Source organism: Oncorhynchus clarkii, chromosome 9 (genome assembly GCF_045791955.1).
Source record: "Oncorhynchus clarkii lewisi isolate Uvic-CL-2024 chromosome 9, UVic_Ocla_1.0, whole genome shotgun sequence".
NCBI classification, from domain to species: domain Eukaryota; kingdom Metazoa; phylum Chordata; class Actinopteri; order Salmoniformes; family Salmonidae; genus Oncorhynchus; species Oncorhynchus clarkii.
In genome coordinates, this window is record NC_092155.1 from 47774933 (window position 1) to 47801116 (window position 26184).

General features: G+C 42.7%; 1 protein-coding gene across 3 annotated transcripts in view; it reads right to left on the reverse strand.

Moving 5' to 3' along the window:
• Window positions 1–26184, reverse strand: part of LOC139416441 (kazrin-A-like) — a 214017-nt gene that overhangs the window by 84587 nt on the left and 103246 nt on the right. For all 3 annotated transcript variants that reach the window (XM_071165050.1, XM_071165052.1, XM_071165053.1), the window contains exon 2: window positions 16836–16943. In XM_071165050.1, coding sequence (XP_071021151.1) covers window positions 16836–16943 — 108 coding nt within the window. The remainder of the gene's footprint in view (window positions 1–16835; window positions 16944–26184) is intronic.

Genomic DNA, 26184 nt, shown 5'->3' on the forward strand with positions numbered 1-26184 from the left:
CTTGCACATCCCAGGAAATAAGTAATCATGTACATTACAGTTTTGAAAACATAGCTTGTCCCAAAAAGTGGTCTCTTGGCACAACTTACCCCGGGTATAGAGTAAGATGAGCTGCGGGACAGCCAAATAGACATTTCTGTACTGAATTAAATATTACCACAACTTTTTTTAAAACCATATCTATCTTTATTTCCCAAACATAATTCAACACAATAATTTGAGATTTTAATCAGCGGTTGGATCAAAAATTACTTTCCAATCGTTTCATTCTGATATGACCATTGTTTTTTTCATCCCGTTCCACTGTTCTGACCAGCAAAATAAAGTTCTTAACTGGTTTCGAACAAAAAAAATGGTTTCTATAGTTCATTTCTGTTCCTTTTTAAACCTCAGAAATATTTTTTTTGTACACAGGGTATATACACCTTGCTTGACATTAAATACTTCACCAACCAGTGCAGATAGAGCAGCTTGCTATGGAGCGAGTAAGCTATAGTTGTTTACATGTATTGAATAGACATTGTTGGCATGAGATGCGACTGAAATTTTGCGGGTGGGGAAAGTGCGTGAGAGGATGGAGGATGGAGCTTGGCTTGAACTGCTGGGCATCTTGTTATGACATGCATTATCTGAATTAGGCCCACAGAATTATACCTACAAAGGAGCTGCTTCTATGACGGAACTTTGAAAAGTATTTGAACTTCTGAGAGTTGGCTTAACGTTGGATCAAAGCTAACTAGCTAACAAGCTTGTGTGTGCAGGGCGACAGCAGAATTAAAATGAAAACATGTCTTTCCTTTTTGTAGGTAATAAATCCATTATAAAACATGATAACTATTGTATCTTTAACTAACATTGAAGAAGTTAATCCATTCTTCTCTAATAAAAAATCTCTCCCTAATTTCTGAATCCCGCTTGTAAAGTCAGTAGGCTACAGTAGCCGGAGGGGGAAGGGCGTGCAGCCTTACAGGCGAACACACACTGGCAAAGATTTTCAGCTGGAAGGCAGACATTGGAATATGTTTCTTGGTGATAGAGTGAAGGCTTTGCATAGGCACTTTGTATCGTTTTCTGTGGGACTAAAATAATGTTATTAACCAGTTCCCATGCTTTTAAAATAACGGCTCTGTTCCGGCACAGTATATATCACTTTCGTTCCCAGGTCTGATTCAGTTTCTCGAAAAATATCAGATTTTCGGTTCTGTTCCCTGAACCGGTTCCAACCACTACTTTTAATCATTTTAAGCATATTTTAACATGGGCCTAACAGCTAACAAACACTTTATACTTTTGTTTACAGTTTTAACATTGGCCAGACCCTGTTGTTACCTCAAGAAAACACTTTGGACACAACTTGCTTACCACTTTTTCCTTGTGGTTTATTCCTTCACAAACTCTATGAAATCATGAGCTTTTCCTAAATATTTGGTCAAATGATACATTTTGTGTATGGTTTCCTAAAAAAACAACAGTGGCTCAACTTACCCCTTTGGCTCAACTTACCCCACTCTCCCGTATCTATTCATCATGTTATGTTGCTAAAACTATTAAGATAAAGAAAGTCGCACACTCCATTTATAATCTCCCAGCAATTTAATGTGTATTTACCAACGTTTCGGCATCACTGTGTCTTCCTCAGGGTAATGTCATGAATACTTGAACTAGGTTATGTAGGCACACAGTGCAATTAGTGTAACCAATGACAGTAGTGAGGGGTGTGTCATAATGATTAAGTTAATTCAAATTAATTAGTAAAACAGTTAAAAAATAGTATATGGCATTTATTAAATATATTATGCTATTGTTATCATATAGAAACATAATGGAATATTGTACATGCTTCTTCAAATTGTCCACATACAGGTTTGCATAGTTGGGGGAAGAAGGGGAGCCACAGCTACACCCCGAATTTGAAGGAAAAAGTCTGACTCAAAGACAAAGTAGTTATGGGATAATACCAGTTCAGTAAGTTGTAAGATGCAATCATTGGATGGAGCTTCTGCTGAAGGAAGTGTTGCAACGCCTGCAAGCCTCCAGTGTGTGGGATGTTAGTGTAATGCTCTCCACATCAAAAGTGGCCAGCAGGGTGCCCTCTGGCATCCTTCCTAAGCCCTCTATCAATGAGAGCACGTGACTAGTGTCTTCTAGTGTCTACATTTTCCTGAACAAGTCTTATGAATATATGGTGTATTACCGTACACCATATACGTCCCCCCTGTTGATGATGTTCATTATATATTAAGGTTAAACCAAAAGATTACATGTAACAAAAATGAAATACGAAATTATTATGTGAAATTGAATGAAACAATAATGTATGTTGATGCTAATATGATGTACAATAATCCATTATGTTTCTATATGATAACAATAGCATAATATATTTAATATGCCATATACAATTTTTTAATAGTTTCACTAATTAATTGTAATTAACTTAATCATTATGACACACCCCTCACTACTGTCATTGGTTACACTAATTGCACTGTGTGCCTACATAACCTAGTTCAAGTATTCATGACATTACCCTGAGGAAGACACAGTGATGCCGAAATGTTGGTAAATACACATTAAATTGCTGGGAGATTATACACGGAGTGTGCAACATTCTTTATTTTGATAGTTTATTTGCCGTTAGTCAGCACCTCTATACAAACTAATATTCTAGGTGTGCGCCAGCTCCATTTTTTAAATATAATTTTTAATCTGCTAAAACCATTAAGAGCATTGTGCACTATTATTGCTAGTTGCACCACCATAGACAGAGAACAGACTGTGGTAGCCTAGATGCTAGCTATAAGAGCTACATAACAGGTATGTAGCTTATCCTACATTGAGGGTATTGAGGTCATCTTAGCATGTGACGTCAGTAGGAACACTTTCAGCTTCAGATCAGGCCCGGACACTCATGAAGATGGATTGCTAATCAAGTCTGCTGGGCATACTAATTAAAAGGCATTTAGTTGGCATGCACCTGCAATTTACACTGCATTAAAAGGGCATCAGAATGTGCATCGGCGACAATGGGAGAACAGTGAGCATTCTCTTCAGGAAGCACTGGGCTCAGCACCAGTGAACAATGCCCAAGGCCTGTGTCTGGAGTGTGGCTGGATACATAGACCATGTGGGACTATGCTAGCTACTGCTAACAACATGCATTTTCCTACACAACACTGTGGGTTTATTCTAGCTACTGCTAACAAAATGTGATTTCATACTGTAAACACATTTGTGGGATTAGGCTAGCCACTCCTATCATTTCCATACACAACAAATGTGGGGTTACTCTAGCTACTAATAACATTTCCACAAACAACCTTGTGGGGTTATGCTAGCTACGGATAACATTTCCATACACAAGCTTGTGGGGTTATGCTAGCTACTGATAACATTTCCATACACAACCTTGTGTGGTTATGCTAGCTACTGATAACATTTCCATACACAACCTTGTGGGGTTATGCTAGCTACTGCTAACATGTACAATCACAATGGGATGTGGTGGCTCAAGACATAAAATAGACATATTGTCATACTGTAGTAGGCCAAAAAAATACATTTCACTGCTTATTTGTGTGCAAATGTGTGTGCAGGTGGTGTCTTCACTGTAGTCTATGCACTCTGTATTCACTTTGAAGTGTCTCCAATTATGTCAGATACAATTTTGGTCTCAATGAGCACATCTAGACTACAGAGGTCAGATATGAAATGAGCCTCTCTCCCCTCAGTATGTAAATATATGTAAATGTCTACATTAATTTGAAAACTGTGGCGTGGTTTCTATACTAACGGGTGCTCTCACACTGTTGAGTGCTGTTGAGGCACACTTGGGTGCAGTGGCTGGGATGGAGAGAAGAATGATACAGCATTTCTCTGTCCTTGCCCATCTGTAAGGTCAGGCTACGTAACAATTACACACACACACACACACACACACACACACACACACACACACACACACACACACACACACACACACACACACACACAAACTTGCAAGCGGGCACACACATACACGCACACACACAATCTTTTGTAGACCTAGAGGTGATGAGCTGAGAGCACAATCCCTTAAATGAAAATCAATGCAAGCAGACAATCTTTTTTACTGCAAAGTCTGTTTACACAATGACTTTACAGGACAGTAGCACTGCCAAGCCCTGCCAAGAAGATGTCAACTGAATCTCATTGTGTGTGTGTGTGTGTGTGTGTGTGTGTGTGTGTGTGTGTGACTCTAAACATTTGTGTGTGTATGTAAATGCCCTATGTACATAGTCATTGAACATTAGTCACTTTAATTATGTTTACATACTGTTAGCCTACTTCATATGTACAGTTGAAGTCGGAAGTTTACATACACCTTAGCCAAATACATTTAAACTCAGTTTTTCACAATTGCTGAAAATGTATCCTAGTAAATATTTGCTGTCTTAGGCCAGTTAGGATCACCACTTTATTTTAAGAATGTGAAATGTCAGAATAATAGTAGAGAGAATTAATTATTTCAGCTTTTATTCCTTTCATCACATTCCCAGTGGGTCAGAAGTTTATATACACTCAATTAGTATTTGGTAGCATTGCATTTAAATTGCTTTACTTGGGTCAAATGTTTCAGGTAGCCTTCCACAAGCTTCCCACAATAAGTTGGGTGAATTTAGGTCAGGTAACTGAGTCAGGTTTGTAGGCCTCCTTGCTCGCACACACCTTTTCTGTTCTACCCACACATTTTATATAGGATTGAGGTCAAGGCTTTGTGATGTCCACTCCAATACCTTGATTTTGTTGTCCTTAAGCCAACTTTGGAAGTATGCTTGGGGTCATTGTTCATATGAAAGACCCAATTGCATTTCTCCAAAAAGTACAATCTTTGTCCCCATGTGCAGTTGCAAACCGTAGTCTGGCTTTTTTATGGCGGTTTTTGAGCAGTGGCTTCTTCCTTGCTGAGCGGCCTTTAGTTTGTTAACAAGACATTTGGGGAGTGGTTGAAAAACGAGTTTTAATGACTCCAACCTAAGTGTATGTAAACTTCCGACTTCCACTGTATATACTGTATCACACTTCACCATCTGGCAGTCCGATGGACGAATCTGTGTTTGACGGATGCCAGGAGAACGCTACCTGCCCGAATGCATAGTGCCAACTGTAAAGTTTGATGGAGGAGGAATAATGGTCTGGGGCTGTTTTCCATGGTTTGGGCTAGGCCCCTTAGATCCAGTGAAGGGAAATCTTAATGCTACAGCATACAATGACATTCTAGACAATTCTGCGTCTCCAATTTTGTTGGAACAGTTGGGGAAGGCCCTTTCCTGTTTCAGCATGACAATGCCCCTGTGCACAAAGCAAGGTCCATACAGAAATGGTTTGTCAAGATTATGGTGGAAGAACTTGACTGGCCTGCACAGAGCCCTGACCTCAACCCAATCGAACACATTTGAAATGAACTGGGAAGCCGACTGCGAGCCAGGCCTCATCGCCCAACATCAGTGCCCGATATCACTAATGCTTTTGTGGCTGAATGGAAACAAGTTCCCACAGCAATGTTCCAACATCTATTGGAAAGCCTTCACAGAAGAGTGGAGGCTATTATAGCAGCAAAGGGGGGAACAACTTCATATTAACGCCTATGATTTTGGAATAAGATGTTCGATGAGCAGGTGTCCATATACTTTTGGTCATGTAGTGTATATACAGCGTCTTCGGAAAGTATTCAGACCCCTCGACTTTTTCAACATTTTATTACGTTACAGCCTTATTCTAAAATGGATTAAATAAATAAAAATCCTTAGCAATCTACACACAATACACCATAACGAAAAAGCAAAAACAGGTTTTTAATTTTTCCCGCACCCAAAAAATAAAATAAATACCTTATTCACATTAGTATTCAGACCCTTTGCTACGGGACTCAAAATTGATCTCAGGTGCATCCTGTTTCCATTGATCATCCTTGAGATGTTTCTACAACTTGATTGGAGTCCATCTGAGGTAAGTTAAATTTATTGGACATGATTTGGAAAGGCACACTGTATGTCAGAGCAAAAACCAAGTTACGAGGTCAAAGGAATTGTCCGTGAACCTCCGAGACAGGATTGTGTCGAGGCACAGATCTGGGGAAGGATACCAATACATTTCTGCAGCGTTGAAGGTCCCCAAACACACAGTGGCCACTATCATTATTCAATGGAAGAAGTTTAGAACCACGAAGACTGCCTTGAGCTGGCCGCCCGGACAAACTGAGCAATCAAGGGAGAAGGGCCTTTGTCAGGTTGGTGACCAAGAACCCGGTGGTCACTCTGACAGAGCTCCTCTGTGGAGATGGGAGATCCTTCCAGAAGGACAACCATCTCTGCAGCGCTCCACCAATCAGGCCTTTATGGTAGAGTGGCCAGACGGAAGCCACTCAGTAAAAGGCACATGACAGCCCACTTGGAGTTTGCCAAAAGACACCTAAAGACTCTCCGACCATGAGAAACAAGATTCTCTGGTCTGATGAAACCAAGATTGAACCATTTGGCCTCAAAGCCAAGTTTCACATCTGGAGGAAACCTGGCACAATCCCTACGGTGAAGCATGGTGGTGGCAGCATCATGCCGTGGGGATGTTTTTCAGCTGCAGGGAGACTAGACAGGATCAAGGCAAAGATGATGTTCATCATAGAGCTTGATGGTTTTTGCAACTGTTCTCGAAGAAACTTTAAAAGTTCTTGAAATGTTCCGTATTGACTGACCTTCCTGTCATAAAGTAATGATGTACTGTCATTTCACTTTGCTTATTTGAGCTGTTCTTGACATAATATGGATGAGGTTTCTTCTGTATACTACCCCTACCTTGTCACAACACAACTGATTAGCTCAAATGCATTAACAGGGAAAGAAATTCCACAAATAAACTTTTAGCAAGGCACACCTGTTAATTGAAATGCATTCCAGGTGACTAACTTAAGAAGCTGATTGAGAGAATGCCAAAAGTCTGCAAAGATGTCATCAAGGCAATGGGAGGCTACTTTGAAGAATCTCAAATATAAAATATATTTTGATTTGATTAACACTTTTTTGGTTACTACATGATTCCATTTGTGTTTTTTCATAGTTTTGATGTCTTCACTATTATTCTACAATGTAGAAAATAGTAAAAAATAAAGAAAAACCCTGGAATGATTAGGTGTGTCCAAACATTTGTCTGGTACTGTATATGTTCCGGACTCTGACATTGCTCGTTCTAATATTTCAATATTTCTAAATGATTTATTTTTATTTTGGGGATTTGTGTGTATTTTTAGGTATTTTTAGGTATTACTGCACCATTGGTGCCAGGAACATAAGCATTTCGCTTCACCCACAATAACATCTGCCAAATATGTGTATGCGATCAATACGATTTGATTTGAATGTGCTCTGCTGTGTGTGTGTTGATCACGGCAGCTCTCAAACCTGTGGCCGGAAAACAACACGGTGGCCTCTCTTTAAAGCGTGTCTACCTGTCACCTGCACCGGCTAAATGACACTACCGTCCCCGAGGAAGGACTTGTCAACACGTACAATGCACCTGTCAGTGGCAAACATACATCAAATCCCTCTTTACCCACTATACTGTTTCTCCAACCTGGCCAAACAAACTTCTTTCAGATAAACACAGGCCTGTTTTCCTTGGTTATTTGCTCTGGGGGTAATTCCATCCTCTTGCAAAGTAGGTGTCTCTTGCAAAACTGGCAACCATACATGGTTTTATAGTCCAAAGTCCATCAGGCAGTATGGCCATGTGAAAACTATTCTACTGAACGGAAAAGTTACAAATAGAAATAGAAAAAAAACACTGATCTTGATTCCGCCTGAAATTTGCATCTTCTAATGTGGAAGCACCATTGAATCATGTTCCAGGTTAGCAACAATCTACCGAGCATGCCAAAACAGCCCTCCAAGATGGCATTTTTTTTCTAGCATGTGTCAGTTCTACACACTCCATCTCTATGTTAATTATCACTCCCTCATAAGAAAGGGGCATGCATTTGGCTCCATTGCCTGCTGACCTGTGTCATTTTAAATGGACAGGCAATAGACTGGTCGGTTGTTTAGCAACAAAACCGAAATGTGCAGATGGGTTGGCTTAGATTGTTGACAACATGTAAACTATATATCGTATCCAATATTTACTGAAAACATAAATACATTTACACAATGAGCACTTGTTTCTCAAATAAATTGTGACATATGGATGACATATTAGCATAAACACCTCAAAACAAGACATGGTATCAAGGACAACATAAAACTAGCTGTACTGAGCCACCTACGATTCCCCACATGGCAGCTTCTTGTCATTGTTGCTAGCCATCTTGCCGTTCAGAATCACAACAGACCTCATTGAAGCGCATGCATCGTTTTCGTGGCGTTGCCACCTAACCCATCTATAACAAACACGTCAAAGGATACTTCATTACTATTAGGGTCAGCCAGGGCTAACTGCATGGGGTGAAGAGGACTGCACAGGTCCCAGACTTGTTGTAACCTCACAGTTGGTGATTTCCAGACAAATAACTGGTGAAGGTGGGGTAGGGTTTACATCTGAAGGTGAAAAACAATATCTTTGTGTCTGTGTCTTGTGAGCAGATGCGAGTAAAACTAAAGTATAATTGTTGAGCCATATCAGTTATCCCTGGCTTTCTTTCTCTCTGGTCTCTCGCACACTCTCTTCTTCTCTCTGTCTCCGTATCATCTCCTATATTCCTGTACTTCGCCCTCCCTCTCCTTCCTCCTTCTCATCTCCTCCTTAGCCCATGCCGTTCTCTCTCTCCCTCCCTCCCTCACGCTCTCCATCCTTTTCTCTCTCTCATATGCTCTATTCTTCTCTTTCTCTCTCACTCCCTCACTCTATATATCCTTCTTTCTGTCTCCCATTCAATCTATATCCAGCTCGCTCTCCATCTCTTTCTTTCTCTTGCTCTGTAATCAGCACAGGGGAGCCCTAATCCAGCCGTGCGCCTCATCGCAGCTGCCACTCAGCCAAGCTGCCAGACTGCCAGCCGCAAATCCAGCCCCTGCCACCCCTGCCATCCCCACTGCCGTCACCACACGTCACCCAAGATTAGCTGCCAAGGGCCATTTTAACAGCCACTTGAAGTGCAGGGAAGAAAGAAAGAAGAGCGGTATTAAGAGTAGAATTGGCCTGTCTGTCTGTAGCGTGTGGGGGCAAAGCGTTGCACAAAAGAGGGAGGAGGAGAGGGAAAGGTAAAGTAAGGTCAGAGCCACTGACTGGACCGGATGGCCATGTTGCACACAGACAAACTGACAGAGAACTTAGAACTGACAAACGGATGGATGGACAGGCGAATGGGCGGACAGACAAATGGACAGATGCTGGGATGCAGGCACACACCACATAGTGCTCCAGGTCAGAGTTCACGGCCTCCAATGGAGAGTAATACCTCAACCTGGTCTTGACCAGACAGGGAGGACGACCTCTTACACCAGGGTTCACCTTTAACCTTTGACTATAGTCTTCCAGTCTCATTGGGTTCTAATACCATCTAGTGCCATGTAACGCCTGGTGTCTATTTACGATCGGCTGAGGACACACAGGCCGATGCATTGTGGCTGGACACTTTTCAGTAGATATTAATGATGAGTTTAAATCACACTGGAGGTAGATATTACTGCCGCAAGGCAATTAAAATGCCATTCCCTGACTGACTGGCTATATGAGAAGACTGGGGAGGGGTAGACTATGTGGCACATGTCACCATGTCAAAAATGCTAGTACTCAGCAACGTCTCTCTCTCTCGCTCTCTCTCTCTGTATGTACAGTATATGTATGGTACTTTGGCAGGTACCATATTCTGAGCTATCCTTCCCCTCCCCTCTTTCTCTTTCCCCACTTTCTCTCTACCTCTCCCCTTTCTTTTGCTCAGAGTTCCTCCACTACTTCTTACTTTCTACCTTACCATTACAGCATGCAGATAGCATACAAGGGTCAGTGGCCTTCCATAGAACTCACACACTTTAATGTGCAGATGCAGCACCTGTCTCCTAGTGCTACAACACTGCCAGTTTAAGGCCCTCCTCCTCTCTCTAAGGGGAAAGCAAAGGTGAGACGGGGAGAGAGAAAGAAGGAGCAAGAGACAGTGGAGGGGGAGAGATGGGAAGAGAAGGAGAGAGTGAGAGAGAGAGGAAGAGGAGAGAGTGAAGGAGAGAGAGTGAGAGAGAGAAAGAAAGAAGACGAGAGAGAGTGTCAGTGCGTGTCCATGATGGATTTGCTGATACCACGGGACCCTGTTCCCATTCCGAGGAAACTCACAGTGATATACGATGCCTTTGCCGCTGTGTGTGTGTGTGTTTGTATGTGTGTTTCCCTGAGCTTGCACATTTACAGCACCCCGGACCCAAAATGAATACAGCAGCTGGGTAAAGCTGCTGCTGCCCCTGCAGAGGGATGTGTGTTCCTGCGTGTGTTCTTTCATATGTTTTTATGTTTACATTCTTATGAGTGTGTGCACTAGTAGCCAGCTTGATATGGCCTATGCTCTACAAGGACGTAGGCCTGTACACCACACTACTTTTGCAGTACAGTATATAGGTGCCCCAAAGCATTGACCCAAGGTCAGTTTTACTCATTACCTCATAAAACATGCAATTTGGTATGGTACACTCATTCTAGATCCCCTCACAGTACAGTAGATGCAACCTTGCACTGACAATAATACAGGTCTACAAGACCTCTCCTTCCTCTGGAGGCTACCAAACTATATATGCATGCTATTATCTTCTCACAATAGAGATATTGCCTCACATGCTGGTCACAAGCAGGAGCTACTATTCTGAAACCAATTGAATCCCTCTACAAACAAACACTTAAGATGTTTGATAACAAACCAAACAGTTAACACCATTGTCACATCATTTACAAACATAATTTATTTAGTCTGGATAGCTTTAAGCAGTATGTAGACGCCAGTCTTATCTTTAAGATCCTGCATGGTCTTGCCCTTCCACTCCTATGCCGGCATATCATTCTCAAGGAAAGCCCCTCCAGGATAACAAGGGCAGTAACTAGAGGGGATTGTGTTGTCCCTTTTCGACACAGTAAAAATCAGCCAATTGGCCTTCTCTGTCAGAGCTACAATACACTGGAATGCAATGCCAATGTACTTGAGAAGCTGCACTGAGTATTGTACTTTTAAATTTGAATTGAAAACATGGCTAAAATCTATCCAAATCTGTACACATGAGTTATCTGTCGTTCCTCATATGTAAGACGACAGTTGATGATAGTGTTGTTGTTGTTAGAACTATACATTATATATTATTGAATGTTGTTACGTTCTGACCTTAGTTCTGTTATTTTATCTTTGTTTTAGTATGGTCAGGGTGTGAGTTGGGTGGGCAGTCTGTTTGTTTTTCTATGTTGGTTTTTGAGTTCGGCCTAGTATGGTTCTCAATCAGAGGCAGCTGTCAATTGTTGTCTCTGATTGAGAATCATACTTATGTAGCCTGGGTTTCAGTTTTGGGTTGTGGGTGTTTGTCTTCCGTGTTAGTGTTCGTACCACACGGGACTGTTTCGTTCATTTCACGTTTATTGTTTTGAATTTCGTAGTGTTCAGTTTATGTATTAAAATAAACATTATGGACACTTACCACACTGCAAATTGGTCCTCCGATCCTTCTCGCTTCTCCTCCGCAGAAGAGGAGGACGAGGTTCGTCACAGATGTAATGTATTTGGATTTTGTATTGTTTTAGTGTGTATGTGTATTTTGACTGTGTAATTGTCCTTAGCTGCCCTGGGGCTACGGGTGCAAATGATCTTTTGGCTAACCCCGGCACATTTACATGGATGTTGCATTATTGTAATATTGATGTTGATTAATGGGCATTGTCCCCTATAAATAAATAAAACAAACAAACTAGCAGTGAGCATACAAATATTTACACATGTTAAGTTTGCTGAAAATAAACACAGTTGACAGTGAGAGGACGTTTCTTATTTTTGCTGAATTTACATTAAATATATTCACATGTCACCAAATAATGGTTTAAAATACACAGTTTTGCAATGAAGGCCTACAATAGCCTCAACAGCACTCTGTAGGGTAGCACCATGGTGTAGCCGGAGGACAGCTAGTTTCTGTCCTCTGTGTACATTGACTTCAATACAAAACAGCCTTGTGGTTCTCACCCCCTTCCACAGACTTCCACAGTCATTTGAAGCCCTCCTATCACAGCCAACCTATCACAGCTCTTGCAGCATGAACTGACCTGTTGTCCACCCAATCAAAGTATCAGAGAATGCATCCAGTACTGAAACCATAAAACACAGCTAGCTAGCATTGCAGTGCATAAAATGTGGTGAGTAGTTGACTCAAAGAGAGAGAAAGATAATAGTTGAACAGTTTTGAACATGTTAATTTATTCAAGAATGAAGGAAAAGCAGAGAGAGAGATACTTTGTTGTATTTTCTTTCACATTTACCTACTTAGCTAGAGATTGCTAGCTTTAGTTTAGCCTACTCAAACACCCGGCTCAAACAGAGAGGGATGCTATGTTAGCTAGCTGTCTATGGCTATCCAACACTGGAACTCTTCCAAGCCAAGGTAAGCTTTTGGTTTTATGAACTGTTTGCACCAGGGCCTGACGTTGTAACTGCTAAACAGCTTGTTGCTTACTGTACACTTTACTGCATAATTGTAGTGGGTTTACTAATGTTAGTTCTAGTAGCTATGTTGAATATGATGTTAATATAGTGACAGTGATGTAGGCTGTGTGTAGCGGTTATAATATGAAGGTTTTGGCTTGGAAAGTTTTTTTTTCCTGGTCACAGACAGCTAATGCGTTGTGCACTGAAGTCCACAAGCAAAGGGAAAAGGTGAGAGGAGGAGAGTGTGTAGATGCGGGAAGGAAGTATACAACAATCAAAGTGATCATGCTGTTTGTATGTGGCTGCTATGAAAGTGAACTGTGTTTGCGTGTGATCAGAGGTGTATTCATTCCGTCAATTCTGTTAAAATCTTTCTTAAGCAGAAGAAAACCGAACGAAACGGGGATAAAGGCGGTATTGAATGTGTCAATGTCTGTCACCTTGATTACTCCCATTTCTCTTGACCTGTGCACCTACGTTGTAAACTTTCATTCATAGGCTAGGTTGTAGCAACCTCATATTAGGTATAGGGAAAATTGAAGTATCATGTACTAGCCCAAACCTATAAATGTTACATTAAGCTGGGTGAATGGAATATGAATGACAGTCATCCAGTGTGCTGCAATAGAAATAAGGCCATGCTCGTAAAAAAAAAAAAGAATCATCCTCCCTCATCTTAAACGGCACCTACAGCCACTGCTTGCCAGTTACTTCCATTTCAAATTATGTGGTTTGTAAGAGTTGGCATGCTGGCTGTTAAGAAGCAATTAACGTTAGCTATAGCGGTTAACTTAGCTAGCTGGCTAGCTGACAATGACTCAAGTCAAAGCCGATCCTCCACACAACAACAATCTTGCCGTTCCCTTCTATTTTAAATCCTGTGGTTTGTAGCTAAAAGTTATGTCAAGAGGAGATCTAGTAAGCTGTTGTTGACTGACATAGGTAGCAGCAGTAGCTAGCTAGCTAGCTAGCTAGCTTCACAACTAGTTAGGTAGATAACAATAAAAATATTAGGAATATAGTTACAAAGCAAAGGACAGAAATTACTCACACTTGTGAAATAATCAGTCTGCAGTTATTGCTGTTATAGTAAAGTTCCAAAGTAGTTCCATCGTGAGTTTCCAAATCCGTCCATACTATTTGGCTTGGTGAAGCTGGGCTCGGGCAGTCTTGCCCCAGTGCCCCCACAAGGGTGGTAATTTGAATATCCAAGTGTATGCGTGTCACATTGGCTGAGCTGTCAAATCATTTTTCTCAGTACACGCCCAAACCACTCTGTTGTTTCCTAACAGTCCAAGCAGGGGCACAGAGAAAAGCTGCTTTTTAACATCCTTAATTATCCTTTTTTTGGAAGGACATCTATTTTATTCATATTGTAATGAATGTTATTTAAATTTAACATAACGATTACAAGTATACGCATAACATGATGCAGCCACCACTATGCTTGAAAATATGGAAAGTGGTACTGTGTGTAATGTGTTGTATTGGATTTGTCCCAAACATAACACTTTGTATTTATGATGAAAGGTTAATTGCTTTGCCACGTTCTTTGCAGTATTACTTTAGTGCCTAATGTTGGGGAATAATCCGAATGGATTGGTAACATAGGTAAGATGTTTTATATTCATCATATGTTTGTAAGTTACTTCTCATCAGAATGTTATTTTTGTATAATACTGTGGCGGGGTTGCAGTATCTGTTCTATGTCAAGACTAAGTTGCTTGGGCCGGAGAGAGGGGAGAGGTCAAGCGTGTATCTCTTGGCTCCACAATGTCTGTGTGCCAGTCAGTGTGTCTCTGTGATCTTGTCAAGATAGGATGGATTTGATATATGCCTGTTGATATGGAGGATTGGTTTATGGCTCTGAGTTTGAGAAAATAACATATTTTAGGAGACAAAGCTGAACGATGAATTATGCCGATGCTGTCTTATGCTGTGTGTGTCTTTGCTATAAAGGATCTCAGTTGAAATGTGGAAGGGACTCTCAGAGAATTCATTGATAGACACTGAATTGATCTGAGAGTCACAGGGTTGTGATAGAGCTCATATAATTAAAGATGGACTTTGTGATAACTAACTCTGACTTGTGTGTGGTTTGCTCTCATGATTTGGTAAATAGAGGAAATTTCCACGACACTATTCTGTACAAGCTTACTTCTTTTCAATCTGTCAATTAGGTTAGTATTGTGGTTCAATGTTGTTTCTCCATCTTCTGTTTTTTTCCTACCACTTGTGGAACTGTTTTAAAGTCACCATTGGCCTCATGGTGAAATCTCTGGGCGGTTTCCTTCCTCTAGTTAGGAAGGACGCGTGTGCCTTTGTAGTGACTAGGTCTATTGATACACCATTCAAAGTCTATTTAATATCTTTACCATGCTTAAAGGGGATTTTTTTTTCTTTTTTTTCACCTTTATTTAACCAGGTAGGCTAGTTGAGAACAAGTTCTCATTTACAACTGCGACCTGGCCAAGATAAAGCATAGCAGTGTGAACAGACAACACAGAGTTACACATGGAGTAAACAATAAACAAGTCAATAACACAGTATAAAAAAGAAGAAAAAAAAGAGTCTATATACATTGTGTGCAAAATGCATGAGGAGATAGGCGAATAATTACAATTTAGCAGATTAACACTGGAGTTAGCTGCTCAGATAGCAGATGTTTAAAGTTGGTGAGGGAGATAAAAGTCTCCAACTTCAATGATTTTTGCGATTCGTTCCAGTCACAGGCAGCAGAGAACTGGAAGGGAAAGCCTGGTGGGTTCCTTGATGGTTTGTGTGAGATTGAGGGCATCTAGCTTAGATTGTAGGACTTCCGGGGTGTTAAGCATATCCCAGTTTAGGTCACCTAACAGAACAAACTCTGAGGCTAGATGGGGGGCGATCAATTCACAAATGAGTGTGGTTCGGGTGAACAGCCGAGTAGGCCGGGAGGTGGGCCTCAGGGATAGCTTCGGTACTGGGTGCCACGGTGAGTGCAAGTTAGCTGTGAGCTAGCTGTGAGCTAGCTAGCTGCTAGCTCACAGCTAGCTCACAGCTAACTTGCACTCACCGGCTGTTCACCCGAACCACACTCATCTGTGAGCTAGCTAGCTGCTAGCTGTGAGCTAGCTAGCTGCTAGCTGTGAGCTAGCTAGCTGCAAGCTGTGAGCTAGCTAGCTAGCTAGCTGCAAGCTAGCTGTGAAGATCAGAAGTAGTGGTCCAGGGATTACGGCAGGAATCCGGCGTTGTTGTGGAGAGACAGTCCGATACTGGTAGACTAGCGAGTATTATCCAGGCTAAAAACAGGGCTGGTATCTGTGCAGAAGGTAAAAGCCGGTAAAAGCAGTGGCTAAGAATGACTAAATAGCTTGTAGCTAATTAGCTGGTTAGCTTCTGGAGGTTCTTGAATGTGTTCTAAAATTTAAAATAATAGCGATTCCGAATCACATTGGGTGAGGCAGGTTACCGGAAGGTATAATCGAATTAAAAATCTAAAAGAAATTGAAAATAAATTGAAATATATATACGAAAAATACAAAAGTACACGAGAGGACTAAACAAACACGTCTTCTCTGCTACGCCATCTTAGATGTATAACAAGTCTCATAGGTTATTATAATGCATACATTTTTTTTACAATATTAAAAATGATAATATTAGCGGCACATTAACGTTAGCCCACACCGCCACCCAGCTGCCACTACCTGCGGCACCCCTATCGGCATGTCAATTTCTGCTTTTTTTAAATTACCCAACTAGCAATAGGTGCCCTTCTTTGCAAGGCATTGGAAAGCCTCTGTGTTTGAAATTCCCTGCTCGACTGAAGGACCTTACAGATAATTAATTGTATGTGTCAGGTACAGAGATTAGGTACTAATTCAGAAATCATGTTGAACACTATTATTTCACACAGAGTGAGTCCATGCAACTTATTATGTGACTTGTTAAGAACATGTTTATAGTTGAACTTATTTAGGCTTGTCATAACAAAGGGGTTGAGTACTTATTGACTCAAGACATTTCATTTTTACATTTTTTTATTAATTTGTAAACATGTCTAAAATCATGTGGGGGGATATGGAAATATGATGAGTTGCACACTATCATATTCCCATATATTACTTGATAGAATTAACCAATGCTTTGGCAGTCAGTATCTATGCCAGGGTTGTCAGTTTATAATGCAATACCATGTGTAAGCGGAGGGTGGCTAGTGGCTTACCTTTGTCCAGAGAGGAGTCTGGGGTGCTGAAGTCCATTAGGCTCTTGATGTCACTCTTGTAGCAGAGATCGGTCGCTGGCTGCTTCTGCCTCTGGTGTACAGAGGGATCTGTAGGAGAGGAGAGGGCAATTGGTTTGAACACATTTGGGTTCTGATAGGAGTGACTGTGTGTGTATATATGTGTGTTTGAGTGCGTGTGTGAGTGCGTGCGACGGGGGGACTATTCTTCGTATTATACTTTTTCATTTATTTATACTTTTTTCTCTCTGCATTGTTGGAAAAGGCTCGTAAGCACACCACTGTTAGTCCACTCCTATTGTTCATGAAATGTGACAAATGACATTTGATTTGATTTGATAACAGTAGCGGTAGATAGACCAATGGCATTAACAAGCATTAACAATTTTATCCACAAGAGTTATGTGTTGGTTTGCTTTAAATGACTTCAACAGATAAGGATTTTAAAAAAGGATGGATGAAGAGAGTTTGCGTGTAGATTGGTACATAAAGTGTGAGGGAGGACCTGTGTTATAGGAAGGAAGTAATGAATGCAGCCACACTAAACACTCGTCATCATGAACGATTCCTCTCAAGGCAAATGTAATGACCAATAACTCTCCCTCCTCTCAAATCAACATGCATGTACAGTATTTATACTCATAGGCTACTAAGTAGTGTTAGCCACAATGCTGCACCAATATTAATCAGGATTACTGCCAGAGTGCTCCTAAAGACTTATATCCACTGGTGAGACATAAGCAACATTAGCATTTCATGACCAGATTAGCATTTCATGCACATTTGACTTGTTAGTCATACATACAGTATAATATGTATGTGAAGAATGTAACATGAACACACAAACATATTAATGTTCGCGCTCACATGCACACATACACAAACACAGACACACACAGACACACACACCATTGCTGTGATTTTACATCACCCAGGATGATAGTTATAGCCACAGTAACATCTGTGTCCTCTTTCTGCCCTTCTCCTCATCTTCCTCTATCCCCATCCCTTCATTATCTACCCACCACTGCCTATTAAGGCCTCGTTATCTGGCTGAAATGAATTGCAATAATTGAACACAGATGTGTGAGATGAACAGATAGGTCTGGAGGCTACATCATGTTGTCACTATGGAGAGATCACTCGTCTTGCCGTTCTATGTGGATATTAAAGAGCTATCAGCCTGTTTTTGCCCTTGGCGACTGCTCTTCATAAGGGAGCATGAGGTGGATGAGGTGAAAGTTAATTAAGTATGGCCGTATTGAAGTGAGTGGTCTAAGGAAAACAGCACCACCTGGCTGGAGATGCAGACCCTATGTGAACATGCACTGGATAGTGCCCTAGATGAGGTTAGAAAGTGTTCTAGAGGGTACCCTATTTGAGATCGTAGTCTCTCTAGACATCTGGGTTACCCCCCACCATTTTTAAATGCTATGGTTTTAACAATGTCTTTCCCCAATTTAATGTCAGTTTGGCATAGAGAAACTATGTCACTGCCTATGTCACTACCTTATCCACTTGAATAAAATACAAAATAGTAGCTAGCAAGATGGAGATCACAGAGGTTATTCAGTGCCTTTCGCAAGTGGCTAGTTTGCATCAACTACCTTCACTAATGCCAGCAAACTTTGGTTTCGAATCATGAAATTCTGGCATGTCTGCCTCGTGATTTGTCTGAAGAGAACCCACCTCTGAACACATTTTGTTACCTTGTTTATATTTTTTTTACCTTTGAAGTTGCCAAGAGTCCGTCATGGAAAGCAGACCCTAGTCACCCTAGTCACAGATGTAAATAGAAATACAAATAAAAAGGTGTGGGGTTCAAGAAGCCTAGGGGCACTAGCCTATGTAAGTAGAGCTAGCTTAGCAAAGTGTTTTTTTTCAATTATTGTCCAATATATCCACAGACCTATGAAAGGTCTATGAAAGAATCCCATTTTGTGGCAGATGGAGTCATTGTGTACCCTCTTGTATTGTTTTCCAGGTCACCTGGATATGTCTCCTGGATCAATGTTTTTCCAGCAAATTGCTTTTTTTGTGAGTGTAAATCTCTTAAGGTCTCGCAGCTTCATATTGATCTGAAGCCACGTAGCTGAGCACACTTGCGTCAAGGATTGGCCATTATGTGAGCAGCATCGTGTGTGTGTGTGTGTGTGTGTGTGTGTGTGTGTGTGTGTGTGTGTGTGTGTGTGTGTGTGTGTGTGTGTGTGTGTGTGTGTCCGTGTGTGTGTGTGTGTGTGTGTGCGCGTGTGAGAGAGAGAAACAGTAAGGGCAGGTAGCCAGCCGGTGATTGTCAAGCAAATAACTGTCGGTCTCATGGTCATTGACCATTAATTAACAAAAACACATTTAGCATCTCCTGGCATGCATATATAGGACTGTTTCTGTCTGTGGATGTGTGTATGCATGTAAATGTGCAAACAAGATGGAATAATGTGCTCGGTGTGTGCAAAAATGTGTCTACTCTGACAAGTCAAAATCCCAACCAAAACACTAGACCTTTATTTACAGCAAAAATAATGTAGGCTGTACATCAAACTATTGAATAGAAACTCAGAATGAGTGGGGGGAGGTTAACTGCGTAAAAGTGGGAGCACATATGGAAGATGATTAGATAGTTAGTCTCTCCCTGTTGCCTTGTCTTCTCAGAGCGCCTACACAAGGCTGCGAAGAAGTATTTCATTTTATTTAAACCCGAGCTGCAGCCTATTTTGCATAAATCATGTTGTTATGGATGATCTCTCTATCTGTCCCATGTTTACCCAACAGGGCAGGCCCGTCTTGTCCGACAGCGGCGGCCAGATAGACATGTCAGCCCCCGGCAACAGTAACCCATTGAACTGACAGCTTGCTTGCTTATCTCTCTGTCTCTCTCTCTCTCTTGCAGTGCATGCTGGGAGTTTTTTGAGTTTGAGTGTTTAGTGTGGAGGGCTCTGTCCTAAACTAACTTTCTTGATTATTTTCTTGGTCTTTTCTTTCAATTTTATTTTTCTATGGTGGAAGGTTAATGCAATATTTGTTTTAGCGGTATCCACAGTTTTTTCAAAGTTAGGGTGGAAGAGGACAGAGTAACTTTCCTGGGGTTTGGAAGGTGTGGTGTGATGGTTCTGCTCGCGGTCGGTGAACAGGTAGGAGCTGAATTTATACATTCTGCTTCTAGAATGAACAAAGCTGTGGTTGTGTTCATGAAAAGGGCTAATTTGGTTGGTAGGCTCATTGCTAGCAGAATATTTGTAAGGGATGTTTTGGTGTCAATTTCACCTCTCTCTCTACCCCTTCGACAAGAGTGGTAGTTGCAAATTTGCCTCCGTTTATTACGGATGACCAAATCAGGAAAGAGCTGAGTCGTTTTGGTAAGTTTGCTAGCGGTTTTCGCGTACTGTCAGCAGGCTTTCAGGCAGATGCCGTTAAGCACGTTTTTTCGGTCCCGGAGACAAGTGTTTATGTTTCTGAACAACAATGAGCAACAACTAAATGTGCATTGTAAAGTGAGGCAAAGGGAGGGGCTCTATGCAGGGTTTGCCAGCACAGATAGTCTACAGTGTTTTGAGTGTAGGGATTTGGGGCATAAGAGCTTTGCGTGCCCACATAAAGCCCGTAGACAAGGTGAGGGTGCAAGCGTCAGTGGGGGAAATCGAGGTCAACGTGCAGGGGGTAAGGAGATGCAGACAGCAGAAGCTGGGCCTAGTCATGTCAGGGAAGGTGGTGTAGATGAGGCTGGGCCTAGACAGGCTAGAGATGGTGGTGTAGATGGGGCTGGGCCTAGTCAGGCTAGAGATGGTGGAGTAGCTGAGGCTGGGTCTAGTCAGGCTATGAATAGTGGTGTAGCGGAGGCTGGGTATAGTCAGGCTATGAATGGTGTTGTAGCGGAGGCTGGGTCTAGTCAGGCTAGAGTTGGTAGGGTAGCTGAGGCTGGGTCTAGTCAGGCTATGTATGGTGGTGTAGCGGGGGCTGGGTCTAGTCAGGCTAGAGATGGTGGGGAAGCGGAGGCTGGGTCTAGTCAGGCTAGAGATGGTGGGGTAGCTGAGGCTGGGCCTAGTCATGCTATGGAGGGTGGTGTAGATGACGCTGGGTCTAGTCAGGTTATTCAAGTGGATGAGGAGAGTATAGTGGGGAAGTGTAAGAGATTAGGGTGGAGGATGAGGGTGTCAAGCTGAAAATGAAAAAGGGTGTGGACAAAGGCACCATGGAAATTTTGCCTGTTGCTATGGGTGATGCCCTGACCAGAGAGAAAGGGCAGGTGGTCAGGGTGGGAGATAGAGATGAAGAGGAAAGTGAGTCTGAGGAAGAGGATGAGGAGTTCTTTTTTTCAGACTCCTCTTCAATGGGCCCGGAGCTGACAGCCAGTCAAGCAGAGGGGTCTAAGTACACGTTGAGAGAATTGACAAGGTTCCTGAATGAGACTAAGGGGAAAAAAGTTAATCTTGAGGCATTTTTTTCTGATCCTAGAAAGTTTGTAAGATCAGTACAACATGCTATGAAAAATGAGGGGCATGGTGTCCTCTCACCCAGGAAAGGTTGAGGAAGTGGGTCACAACAGTGCGTAAAGGTTTACCTTCAGACACTGTTTAGATGTACAGTGCCTTGCGAAAGTATTCGGCCCCCTTGAACTTTGCGACCTTTTGCCACATTTCAGGCTTCAAACATAAAGATATAAAACTGTATTTTTTTGTGAAGAATCAACAACAAGTGGGACACAATCATGAAGTGGAACGACATTTATTGGATATTTCAAACTTTTTTAACAAATCAAAAACGGAAAAATTGGGCGTGCAAAATTATTCAGCCCCCTTAAGTTAATACTTTTTAGCGCCACCTTTTGCTGCGATTACAGCTGTAAGTCGCTTGGGGTATGTCTCTATCAGTTTTGCACATCGAGAGACTGAAATTTTTTCCCATTCCTCCTTGCAAAACAGCTCGAGCTCAGTGAGGTTGGATGGAGAGCATTTGTGAACAGCAGTTTTCAGTTCTTTCCACAGATTCTCGATTGGATTCAGGTCTGGACTTTGACTTGGCCATTCTAACACCATGTTTATTTTTGAACCATTCCATTGTAGATTTTGCTTTATGTTTTGGATCATTGTCTTGTTGGAAGACAAATCTCCGTCCCAGTCTCAGGTCTTTTGCAGACTCCATCAGGTTTTCTTCCAGAATAGTCCTGTATTTGGCTCCATCCATCTTCCCATCAATTTTAACCATCTTCCCTGTCCCTGCTGAAGAAAAGCAGGCCCAAACCATGATGCTGCCACCACCATGTTTGACAGTGGGGATGGTGTGTTCAGCTGTGTTGCTTTTACGCCAAACATAACGTTTTGCATTGTTGCCAAAAAGTTCAATTTTGGTTTCATCTGACCAGAGCACCTTCTTCCACATGTTTGGTGTGTCTCCCAGGTGGCTTGTGGCAAACTTTAAACAACACTTTTTATGGATATCTTTAAGAAATGGCTTTCTTCTTGCCACTCTTCCATAAAGGCCAGATTTGTGCAATATACGACTGATTGTTGTCCTATGGACAGAGTCTCCCACCTCAGCTGTAGATCTCTGCAGTTCATCCAGAGTGATCATGGGCCTCTTGGCTACATCTCTGATCAGTCTTCTCCTTGTATGAGTTGAAAGTTTAGAGGGACGGCCAGGTCTTGGTAGATTTGCAGTGGTCTGATACTCCTTCCATTTCAATATTATCGCTTGCACAGTGCTCCTTGGGATGTTTAAAGCTTGGGAAATCTTTTTGTATCCAAATCCGGCTTTAAACTTCTTCACAACAGTATCTCGGACCTGCCTGGTGTGTTCCTTGTTCTTCATGATGCTCTCTGCGCTTTTGACGGACCTCTGAGACTATCACAGTGCAGGTGCATTTATACGGAGACTTGATTACACACAGGTGGATTGTATTTATCATCATTAGTCATTTAGGTCAACATTGGATCATTCAGAGATCCTCACTGAACTTCTGGAGAGAGTTTGCTGCACTGAAAGTAAAGGGGCTGAATAATTTTGCACGCCCAATTTTTCAGTTTTTGATTTGTTAAAAAAGTTTGAAATATCCAATAAATGTCGTTCCACTTCATGATTGTGTCCCACTTGTTGTTGATTCTTCACAAAAAAATACAGTTTTATATCTTTATGTTTGAAGCCTGAAATGTGGCAAAAGGTCGCAAAGTTCAAGGGGGCCGAATACTTTCGCAAGGCACTGTATATTTTCTTTCTGTCAATGGGGCTTTTTGAGCTTTGCTATTGGTCACTTTCTCTGCTGGCTTTTCTCCCACTTCTTATGGAGACTCTTTGGGTAGGCTCGCTCAATATAAATGGCGCCAGAGATGCGGGAAAGAGGAGTGTGTTGGGTGAATATGTAAAACAAAACAAAAGTACAGGTGTTGTTTCTGCAGGAGACACATAGTGATGTGTTGAATGAAGTCGATTGGGGGCTCTGGTGGTAAGGGGCAAGTGTGTTGAGCCATTGGACAAATCTTAGTGCAGGGGTGGCAGTCCTTTTTGCATCAGGGCTGTCTGTGTGTTGAGCCATGGGACAGATCTTGGTGCATGGGTGGCAGTCCTTTTTGCACCGGGGCTGTCTGTAAAACTTTTCTCCTCAAAGGAGGTGTGTAAAGGTAGGCTGCTTGTTGTTAAAGCAGAAATTAACAACATGGGTTTTGTCTTTATAAATGTGTATGCGCCTAACACAGGGAGATAAAGAGGGGTTCTATTTTGGAGCCTTAGACAGGAACTCTCACAGGTAGCGCCTGAGGAGACGCTGGTGGTCGGAGGGGACTGGAACTGTACAATGGATTTGACCAAATACAGAAATGGGGAAGAGCCTCACTCAGTGTCAGTGGGAGTGTTAAGGGACATCATTAATCAGTTCGACCTAGTGGATGTTTGGAGAACTAAACATCCAAACACAAGACAGTATACATGGGTGAAGGTTTTTGGGGATAGGGTGAGTGCAGCCCAACTTGATAGGTTTTACATGTCGAGGAATCGGAGCAATAGGCTGCTGGGCGCTACCATTCTCCCGGTGGGGTTTTCGGATCATCACATAACCATGGCTCGGCTGTCTATTTCACCAGGGCCCTGGCAGGCATCTTATTGAAAGTTCAATGTAAAGCTCTTACAAGATGCCACTTTTTGCTCAGGTTTCCAGACCTTTTGGAAAGGTGGGGGCAGCGAAGAGAGGAGTATGAGTCTCTGAGTCAATGGTGGGATGTGGGGAAATTCCAAATTCGGCTTTTCTGTCAACAGTACACAGCTCTCTCATCCTCAGAGGGTAGGAGAGTATTGTGGGAACTAGAGCGTTGTATTAGTGAGATAGAGGTAGAGATGGTGGGGCAAGGCAATGTAGGCCTCCAGGCTAATTTAGCCGAATTGCGTAGGGACCTGGGCAGTTTTTTCCAGGTTAAAGCAAAGGGAGCACTTGTAAGAGCTAGGTTCTCCATGCTCAAGGAGATGGATGCACCCAGCTCCTTCTTCTTTGGTTTGGAAAGACAGAGCGGTGAAGCCAAGGGTATGCATTGTCTATGGCTGTCAGATGGGCGGGTGACCTCTGTGGTGGGTGAGATGCGGGAGCGGACTATGGAGTTTTATACTGTTGTATAGGGCAGAAGTGTGTGATCCTATGTGTGCTCAAGTCTTGTTCGCAGGACTCCCTAAGCTCTCTCTGGCACAGAGGGATGAAATGGACATTCCTCTGTTGTCCCGTGAACTGGCAGAGGCCGTAACCCAGATGTCCCCCGGTCGTGCACCGGGGATCGATGGACTCCCAGTGTAGTTTTATAAAGAATTCTGGGGAATAATTGGAGAGGATTTATTTTGCGTGTTGCGTGAATGCGTCGGGGTAGGAGAGTTGCCGATGAGCTGCCATCGGGCGGCTCTGACTCTCCTGCCCAAAAAAGGGGACTTGTGTGAACTTAAGAACTGGAGGCCTGTGGCATTACTCTGTGCGGACTACAAGATATTTGCCAAAGTCCTCTCTAACAGACTGAAGTCCCATTTGGACTCGATAGTACATAAGGACCAAACATATTGTGTACCGAGACGCTCAATCATGGACAACTTGTTCTTAATTAGAGACATGTTGGACTTGTCGAGAGGTTCTAATGTGAACTTTGGACCGGTCTCTTTAGATCAAGAGAAGGCTTTTGATAGAGTGGACCATGATTATCTGTTTAATGTGATGTTTGGGGAAAGGTTTTTGACCTGTGTGAAGCTGTTGAATGCTGGGGCGTCATGTATGGTCAAGGTGGGATGGGGGCTCAGTAGGCCAGTCTGGGTGAGACAGGGCATTAGACAAGGATGCCCTCTATCTGGGCAGTTATACACACTAGCCATTGAGCCTTTTTTAGGACTGCTACGTAGGAGATTGCAGGGAGTGTGCTGGACAGGAATGGATGTGGTGGCAGGCATAGCAGTGTCAGCATATGCAAATTATGTTTCTGTGATGGTCAGGGATTATCAGGATATGCAGGAACTAGAGACCAGTCTGAAGGTGTATGAGGGAGCTTCATCAGCTAAGGTAAACTGGGGCAAGAGGAAAGCTCTGTTATGTGGGGCATGGGGGGATAGGGCTCCTCCTCCGCTTCCAGGGGGTTTGCAGTGGGGTTGTGAAGGGCTTAAAGTGTTGGGGTGTACCTGAGCTCAGAGAAGTGGGTAAGGAAGAACTGGGAAGGGCTGTCACAGGCAGTGGTGTCAAGACTGACCAGGTGGACGTGGCTCCTGTCCCAAGTGTCATATAGAGGGAGGGTGCTGATAATTAACAACCTGGTGGCATCTTCCCTGTGGCATAAACTGGCTGTCCTCAATCCCTCCGCCGGTCTGCTCGCAGTCCTGCAACGCAAGCTGGTGGACTTCTTCTGGTCGGACCATCACTAGCTGAAGGTAGCAGTGTTGTACATGACCTTTCACGAAGGAGGACAGGGCCTGGTGGTAATGGAGAGCAGGATGGCTGCTTTCAGGCTAAAGGCGGAGGTGCAGAGACTGAAGTACCATGCTGATGTTGGCTGGAGGGAGCCAGCATGCGTGCTGCTGAGGAGAGCTGGCGGATTAGGGTTGGACCGGCAGCTGTTCCTCATGAAGCTGGAGAGGCTGAGTACAGCAGGTCTCTCAGATTTTCACTCTGCAATGCTGAGGGCCTGGCAGCTGCTAAGGCCCATACGAGAAGGGGGTGTGGAGCCTGGGCTATGGGTGTGGGAGGAGCCTATCTTCCACAACCCAGCCATTCCTTTGAGATCGGTTCCACCCTGCAGAGGCAACTGATGGCAGGGGGTTTACAAAGGCTGGATGACCTGAGACTGTTGGGAGAGGAGGGGTGGAAAACCCCGGAAGTCTTGGCACAACA